Consider the following 9,571-nt stretch of genomic DNA (forward strand, 5'->3'; position numbering starts at 1 on the left):
TTTTTTCAACATATTAGCAGTTGCCTGTCATAGAATATCTCTATCGAGAGATAAAGTAAACAAATCAATTAGTTCAGGATTTAAGAATTAGATGTTCCACTAATTTTGGGAAAGTGTCATGCACTCATGCTGTATTTTTTCTAAAATTGCCCTTACTATACGCAATAGAATAATTTTGCCCTTCGTTAATTGTTGAGATCATTCGGGTCATCGCCATAACAAAGTGGCATGCACACGGCGTTATATTCAAACTCATCAAACATAAGTATCAAAAAAAAAAAATCTAAATATTGTGCCACGTGTAATTTTATACATTTATTTATTTTCCCGTCTTATTCTTTTTCTTTTCCTTTCTCATTCTTCTTCAGCTCACTCCACTGCCCTTTCATTCATCACCTTTAGAAACTCATTAAAACCCATTAAAACTTTATATCTTCTCTCTCTCTAGAAATTGTAATTTTGTGCAAACTCATGATCTAGTGTTTTGAGTTTTACTTTCTAACTTTTAGATCATTTGATTGTGCACTAGACAATTGGGCCATGAATTTTCTTGCTGCTTTTATTTGTTTAATATAATTAGCCAAAAGCTTTTCACAATCATAACCCTGGGATGGATTATGGGGTTTTAGTTTAAATTCTTATTAAAAATTCAATCTTTTGGAATATACTCCCTCCGTTTCATATTATCTGTCATGATTATCTTGTAAACGCCCCTTACGAAAAATTAATTAGAATAAGATTTTAACTACTTTACCCTTATTCGTGTCTTAATATTTAATCTTTCTTCATTGGTAATTAAACAAAGCTAGGTGTATGTAGTCTTCAAGGATTATTATTACTAAGGGGTAAAAAAAGAAAATGGATAATCAATTTTGTCTTGAACTTCTAAAGTGACAAATAATTTGAGACAACTATTTTTAGTAATCACGACTGATAATATGAGACAAAGGGAGTAAAAGATAAATAGCTTCGAAATTTGCAAAGTCCGAAAAGGGATTTCTCTGTTTTAGTGTGTTGAGTATTGAGATTCTGATGATTAACAAAGTTTGTTTCAGATGAAATGCTTTAAGAACCAGGTCCTCAACGTAGCTGCTTAACTGCTCTAAGAACTAGCTCCTCAGGGTTAAGAACCAGCACCTCAAGATTGATGATTATACATCTTTGCAAGACAATAACTTTATCTCAAAATTACCAAGTCCGAGTTTGTTGGAAGAAGACTACTAAACATGATAAAGGTTTTTGATTAAGAGGATACGCGTGCATAAGTGAGATACAAGACTCCCAAGACTTGTGGAGTTCTGGAATAGTAGGAGTCCTATCAAACGAGAAGTTGGCTACGCATAAGACTCCTTAAGATCTGGGAGTCCAGGAAATTTAATTACTATCTTTTTGGATTGTTGAGATCATCCTTGAGCACATCAACTGAAGAACAAAATTTTCTACAATCAAGTCGATTATCAGTGTTGTGTTCTTTTTTAGTCAGTCTGGTAAATGTGTTTTAGGAAATTGAGTTGTAATCAAAGTGTCATAACCAATTAGTGAGTTGGAGTGAGTATTTGGTTTTGAAAGTTAGAGTAACTTGTAAATCAAATAGCTAAAGTAGGAGTACTGGAGAGTATTGAGTTACAGATTTGTAATTGATACATTTGGCTCATTGTTCTAGTGAAGTTAAAGTTGAAAATCCAACGTAGTAGGTTGTGGTGTTTTTCACCTTTTGAGTCGGATGATTTTTCATATAAAAATTTGATTTGTATACTTTATTGCTTATTTTACTTTATGCGTAAGGAGTAAGGTAAAGAACCACGTTCTTTAGTAATCCATAAAGGCAACTCAAATTAATAATTGATAACAGAGTAGGAACTCTCATACACGATTAACACCTAGAGAGATCTTGGAAGCAAAATGGGTGCTCCACCTAGAATTAACGAAAGACAATCAACTACCAGACCACCTCTGTTTAATGGAAAATACTACAATTGGTGGAAAGAAAGAATGGAAGATTTCCTAAAGATTGAGTATTATGAACTATGGACCATAGTGAACCAAGGTCCACTATCCTACTAAACAAAATGCGCAACATAAAACTGTTCCTAAGGACCTCTCTGAAGTTGTAGCAGCAGATTTCAGAATGATGGAGAAGAATGCAAAGGCTAAGAAAATCCTTATCTATGGACATGGTCCTGATGAGTAAAATAGGATATCAACTTGCTCTAATAAAAATGAGATATGGGATGCACTCCAAACTGCTCATGAAGGAACAAACCAAGTGAAGAGATCAAGGATAGAATTACTTATGAGAAACTATGAGCTCAAATCCTTATTTGTGGACGTGGTCCTGATGAGTACCACAAGATATCAGCTTGCTCTAATGTTAAGTAGATCTAGGATACACTTCAAATTTCTCATGAAGGAACAAACCAAGTAAAGAGATCAATGATAGAATTACTTATGAAAAACTATGAGCTCTTCTCCATTAAGGAGTCTGAGCCTATCCCGGAGATAATGACTAAGTTTACTATAATAATAAATGAACTAAAATCACTTGGAAAGGTGTTTACTTCAAAAGAGTTGGTTAGCAAAGTTCTAAGGATTCTTCCAGCTTCATGGGAATCAAAAGTCACAGCTATTCAGGAAGCCAAGGAGCTAAATAAGATCTCACTTGATGAGTTGGTTGGAAACTTAAAGACTCATGAGATGAGAACGATAGAACTATTCAAGGAAGAACAAAAGAGAGATAAGGCCTTGGTTCTTAAAACATTTGAAGAAGATGAATCTTACAGTGATAATCCTGACCTAGCAATGTTTGCTAAGTTCAAGTAGTTCATGAAGAATTTCAAAAATGCATCTAAGAGAGAGAACAGTAGTAAGCCTAAGCGCGGATCGACAAAGCTACTTATGATGGGTACTACAAGTGTATCAATCTAGACCACATAGTCAAAGACTGCCCAATGTGATAAATTGAGTGGAGGAAAGAACGAGCTAAGAAGGAGAAACGGGAAAAAATGAGAGAGAAGGGTCCAAACAAAGGAAAAATCCTAGGTAAAGGATTCACTGAAGCAATGAAACGGGATTTTCTAGCAGCATATGAGGATAGTGGAAGTGATAAAGAGGAAAAGAAGGAGGATGAGGCCATAAGTCTCTATGTTGTAATTGATGCACATCAGATAGTGGAGACCGAACCTCCAGTACATCTTGGAATGCACATTGAAAGACCTCATCTATTTAATGGACATCACTATGATGAATGAAGATACATATGGAAACGTTCCTTTAGGCTACTGAATTTGATCTAATGGGTGATTGTCAGTCATGGGCTAATCATACCTGCCAAAATAGATGGTGAAGGAAACAAATATAACAAGAGAGAAGAGGAATATGATGATGAAGACCATCAATTAATCCAGAAAAATGCTAAAGCAAAGGACCCGCTCTATATAAGTTTTCCTAGAAATATACTCTACAAGGTGTCCTCCTGCATCTTTGCCATGATATATGGAGGACCTTGGAAGCTGAGTTTGGAGATGAAAACATTGAAGTGGCGTTGATGGCAATTGAAGAAAGCCAAACAGAAGAAGAAGTAATAAGAATGATGGCCATGAGTGATTCAGGGACTGAAGATGAAACAAATCAGATAAGTATCTCTAACTTGAAAGAAAATATTCATGTTATGTCTAAAAAATAACTGATGGCCATAATTGTGACCATAATGAGTGAGATGGAAACGATGAGTAATGAAAATGATCATTTAATAAGAAACCTTTCATATGTCAAACTTGACCTCAAGGAAATTGAATCTGACAAAGTTTATCTTGAAGGACATGTCAAAGACCTTAAGAACCATATTCTTGAGCTCACTTCTAAAAATGAAAAATCACTTGATACACTTGGTAAGGGAAAAATGAGTGATATGCAAGATAAGCTTGAAAAGGAACTAAAAAGGGCTAAAAGTGATCTTTGTGATGCCGAATGTAGGAATAAAGCACTGCAAGAAAATCTAGAAAAGGCTAATTATGAAATATCTAGGCTAAGCAAGTGGCATAGATTCTCATATGTATTAAATTGGCTAAATGAAAACATAGCACTCACAAATCAGGAATTGGCTATAGAAAACTTGTTCCCAAATTTGATCCAAAGTATGTAGGAATTTCTGATAACAAGATGTGCACTCATTGTAGGAAGGTAGGACACTTTAGAGATACTTGCCTTGCCTTAATTCATGCTCAGTTTAGGAACACTTTTGGTCTTGCTAAAAATATGAAGAAGGAAGAAGAACCAAAAGTCAAGCCTCTTTTCCAAATTAAGTGAATTAAGGTTAACAATAAAATAGCTATTAATCCTCTTCCCTTCTGGGCAAGAAGAGATCTGATTCATCCTTTTTCAAACAAAAAGGGACCCAAGCTTGTCTGGGTTCCCAAGACTAACTTGTGATTTCTGGTGCACGCTAAAGTGAAAGAAAACAATCAAGACTGGTATCTAGATAGTGGATGCTCAAGACATATGACTCGAGAAAGAAAAACTTCCTCTCACTGACAGCCTTCTAAGGAGGGAGTGTGTCATTTGAAAATGAGAAAAAGGGTCAGATAACAGGTATCGGTAAGGTCGGTAAGTCACTCTCTCATGTTATAGAAGATGTGTATTATGGCGTACTCTTTAAACATAATCTCCTTAGCATTTCTCAAATGTGTGATAAAGGAAATGAGGTAAAATTCAATTCCAAAATTTGCACTGTCACTAAGCTTGATACTGATGAAATTGTGTTAAAAGGTAAGAGACACAAAATATCCATTATGTCTCTTCCTCAGAGTGAGCACACATGCTTAAGTGTAGTGGAGGATGACCCATTGTTATGCATAGAAAACTGGGTCATGCTAGTCTTTCTCAACTCAACAAGTTGGCAGCAAAGGACCTGGTCCTTGGACTACCAAAAGTTGAGTTCACCTCAGACAAGGTATGTGTTTCCTGTGTCAGAGGGAAACATGTAAGGTCATCTTTTAAATATAAAAAGGTTATCAACACCTTCAAACCCCCGGAACTCCGTCACATGGACCTATGTGGACCAATGAGAGTAAGGAACATGGGAGGTAAGAGGTATGTATTTGTCATTGTAGATGACTTTTATAGGTACACATGGACCCTCTTTTTGGCATCTAAAGATGAAACTTTTGAGGGTTTCTGGGCTGTAATGTTTTGAGTATAAGAACAGACCATGGAACTGAGTTTGAAAATTCTAAATTTCTTGAGTTCTGTAACACACATGTCATTGATCATAAATTCTTTGAACCTAGAACTCCACATCAAAATGGTGTTGTGAAAAGAAAGAATAGATATCTTAGAAGACATGGGGAGGACCATGTTGATTGCTAGTGGACTGCCTATGAGCTTTTGGGCTAAGGCATTCGATATTGCTTGTTACTTGCTAAACAGATGCATGGTCAGACCCATTCTTGATAAAACTCCCTATGAGTTACTTCGAGGAAGAAAGTCCAACATCACTCACATGATAGCATTTGGGTGCAAATGTTTTGTGCACAATAATGGCAAAGAAACTCTAGGTAAGATTGATGACAAAAGTGATGAGGGAATTTTCTTGGGTTACTCACCACATAGTAAAGCCTATAATGTTTTTAATAAAAGAACTATGTGCATAGAAGAAAATATCCATGTTATTTTTGATGAATCTAACAACATGGCTAAGAAAGGTCTATTGGATGAAGACTATGACATAGGACTCACTGATGAAGGAGATTCTAAAGAACTTGAACCTCAACATGAAGATGGATCAGGAGATCCTAAGGAAGTTGAGAGTGAACATGAGGAACACGAAGAAGAGAGAACTACTCTGACTGCTAACCAGACTGATGAAGTTCTACCTACTCACACTGTTCCTTAGGGTCACTCCTTGGGTGAACTATCTTTGGGGATGCAGATTAGAACATGGAAACATCAAAGTTCACACCCCCTTGAGAACACCATCTCTGATCCTAATGTTGTAGTGCAAACCATGTCATCTTTGAGAAATCTATGTGCACTCAAATCATTCTTCTCACAGGTTGAACCTAAGAATATAAAGGAAGCTCTAGAGAATTTAAATTGGACTATAGCCATGCAATAGGAGCTAAATCAATTTGAAAAAAGCAAGGTATGGCACTTGGTACAAAGACCCAAGACCAGAACTGTCATATGTACTAGATGGGTGTTGAGAAACAAGCTGGGCGGACAAGGAAATATCACAGGGAATAATGCCAGACTTGTGGTTCAGTGATACAATCAAGAAGAAAGCATTGATATGATGGGACATCTGCGCATGTAGGTAGAATGGAAGCTATAAGGATGCTAACAACTTTTGCTGCACACATAGATTAGACCATGAAAACATCAAAGTTCACACTCCCTTGAGAACATCATCTCTGATCCTAATGCTGGAGTGCAAACTAGGTCATCTCTAAGAAAGCTGTGTGCACTTACAACATTCCTCTCACATGTTGAACCTAATAATATAAAGGAAGATCTAAAGGATCCATATTGGATTATAGCCATGTAAGAGAAGCTAAATCAGTTTGAAAGAAGCAAGGTCTGGCACTTGGTACAAAGTCCCAAGAACAGAACTGTCATAGATACCAGATGGGTGTTCAGAAACAAACTGGATGAACAAGAAAAATATCACAAAGAACAAGGCCAGACTTGTGGTTCAGGGATACAATCAAGAAGAAGGCGTTGAATATGATGAGACATTTGCACATGCAGCCAGAATAGAAGCTATAAGGATGCTAATAGCTTCTGCTGCACAGATGAAGTTCACCCTGTATCAAATGGATGTAAAGAGTGCATTCTTGAACGGTTACCTGAAGGAGGAAGTGATTGTTAAACAACCTCTTAGGTTTGAGAGTGAAGAATTTCCTGACTATGTGTTCAAGTTAGACAAAACCCTGTATGGACTGAAACAAGCCCCAAGAGCATGGTATGAAAGACTCAAAATTCCTCTTAACTAATAACTTTGTAAGAGGAAAGGTGGAAAACACATTGTTCCTGAGGAGTAAAGGCAAAAATGTTCTGATTGTACAAGTGTATGTGGATGATATTATCTTTGGAGATACTAATGAAGCAATGTGCAAAGAATTTGCCGAGATGATGGAATGAGTTTGAAATGAGCATGTTGGGTGAATTGAACTTCTTCTTGGGGTTACAAATCAAGCAAACACCTATTGGAACCATTATACATCAGCAAAAATACATCAAGGAACTGCTGAAGAAATTTCACATGGACTCTTATAAGTCCATAGACACTCCCATTGCCATTGCAACCTTGATGAAAAAAATGTTGAACATAAGTTATATAGAGGAATAATTGAGTCATTGTTGCATCTCACAACAAGCAGACCTAATATTGTATTCAATGTAGGACTGTGTGTAAGATTTCAGGCAAATCTCAAAGAGTCTCTTCTGAAGGTTGTTAGGAGGATACTCAGATATATTAAAGGTACTCCCGATATATGTCTATGGTATCCTAGAGGGTATAGCTTTGATCAAGTTAGTTATGATAATGCTGACTATGCAGGTTTTCATGTTGACAGGAAAAGCACTTCAGGAACAACACATTTTCTTGGTTCATGTCTGGTGTCCTGGGAACAAAGAAGCAGAACTCAGTGGCTTTATCTGCAGCTGAAGTTGAATATGTGGCAGCAACATCTTGTTGTGCTCAGTTGCTGCAGATAAGACAACAACTAAGGAACTATGGTATTTTTGTTGGTTGTGTTCCTATTTTCTGTGACAACACTAGTACCATAAAAATTGCTAAAAATCTCTGTCAACATAATAGAACCAAGCACGTTGACATTAGACATCAGTTTCTCAGAGACAATATTGAAAAGGGGAATATCTCAATTAACTTTTGTAAAACTGAAGACCAAATTGCTAATAATTTTACTAAAGCTCTGAGTGTGGATCACTTTGAAAGGAATAGACTGGAACTGGGTCTTATTAATACTTCCAACTAGGTTGAACACCAATGATTGGCTAGAAAATATAATTAGATGTATATGGTGTGCTTGTTTTGAGCACACACTTGCCTAGAAAAGTCTAGATGATAACTATGTCTTATGATACTAACCTACAGTGTTGAAGCTTTATTGTAGAAATGAGTGATGAGTCACTAAGGATTTGGTTCTTTGACTCAAGTACATGCCATCTTGTCTTAATTCATTGGGGCTTAATATCTAAAATTACTACTATACTCAGACTTTCTAATCCTGTTAACATCACTCCTAATTTTCATCCAGTCAAGACTAAGGGGGAATCCTAGAGCAATTAGAGTTTAATTACTCCTAAAATTCTAACAGTCAAAAGTAACTGTTATTAGAGTCTCGTTAGAACTCAAATTTGGTTACTCCATTTCTTCAATCAAATCAGGAGTTACTTCTTTAAAGGCCCCTTATGATCTGTCTCTTAGACCTCACTGTTCCTCTCAAACCCTAAGCAAGAATCAAGAAATATTCTCTCATTCCCTTCCTCGATTTCATTCTCTCATCACCATGCCTAAATCCAGCCAAACTTCTTCTAAAGAAAAATCATCATCCAAGACTGAAGCCAAACCCAAGAACATGAAGCCCAAACCAAGGAAAATTGCAAAATTGTCAAGTGAACTTGCACCTACAACTGCTCCTTCTCCACTTATATCCTTCATTGTACCTGTACCATCATCCCATATTCCTGTTGCACACACTATTCCCACTTCTACTGGACCCTCACTTCCAAAACCACCTGCCCATGCACATGTGTCTGCCTCGAAAAATACCTCTAAGTCCACTAAAATCAAGGCTACTCCAAGAAAATCTGTTAAAAGTGATAATGTGGTGATTGATGTTGCTGCTAAGGTGGATACAATAGTCAAGGAAACTGTGGTCCAGGGGGAATCAGTGTCAACTATTATAAGTCGGGTAAAATTAACTCCATCAAAGTTAGATGTTCTGTTTTCTTCTATTGATGTTGCACCCTTAGATATGTTTCCACCCACAAGTGACAAACCACGAGTGGAGGAACCTACTATAGAAACGAACATAGCAACTCAAGAGAAAAGGATAGAAACCACTAATGTTATGCCTATGGTGATAAAGAACCATTAATGTTGAGGATGAGGATGATGATGAAGGCGAGGAAGAAGGAAGAGTGGTGGCTATTCACGAGGAGCATCAGGCTCAGTACATGGCTAATGATATTGATGAGAAAAAGAGTGAGAATAAGGGGGAATCTGGTGAGCAGAAGGAAAGTGAGGCAGAAGAAAAGTTAGATGAACGGGTGGGTGATTATGGAGAGGAAAAAAAGGATAGCGGGGAAGAAGGTGATTCTGAGAGTGAAGGTAAGGAAGAAGAAAATTAGAATGCATATGGGGAATCTGAAGGCTCTATAGCTATTGGAAACACTGTCATAACCCCTTCAAAAGAAGTAAGTGGAGAGAAAAGGACTGAAAAAACTGGGCCCTTTTTAACTCCTTTCACCGGAGATAAGGAGGTAAGTAGTGATGAGGATAATCTACCCCTGTCTGCAGTAGGAAAGAAAAGCAAGAAGGCCCCTCTGC

General features: G+C 36.9%; 1 protein-coding gene across 1 annotated transcript; it reads left to right on the forward strand.

The window, feature by feature from the left end:
• The first annotated feature begins 6,644 nt into the window (after nt 1-6,644).
• Nucleotides 6,645-7,994, forward strand: LOC142163839 (uncharacterized). The gene is made up of 3 exons (XM_075220983.1): nt 6,645-6,958; nt 7,447-7,477; nt 7,572-7,994. The coding sequence occupies exons 1-3, from the start codon at nt 6,645-6,647 to the stop codon at nt 7,992-7,994; spliced, it is 768 nt and encodes a 255-aa protein (XP_075077084.1).
• Nucleotides 7,995-9,571: the final 1,577 nt, after the last annotated feature.

The sequence above is a fragment of the Nicotiana tabacum genome, chromosome 9 (genome assembly GCF_000715075.1).
Source record: "Nicotiana tabacum cultivar K326 chromosome 9, ASM71507v2, whole genome shotgun sequence".
In the NCBI taxonomy this organism is placed as follows: Eukaryota; Viridiplantae; Streptophyta; class Magnoliopsida; order Solanales; family Solanaceae; genus Nicotiana; species Nicotiana tabacum.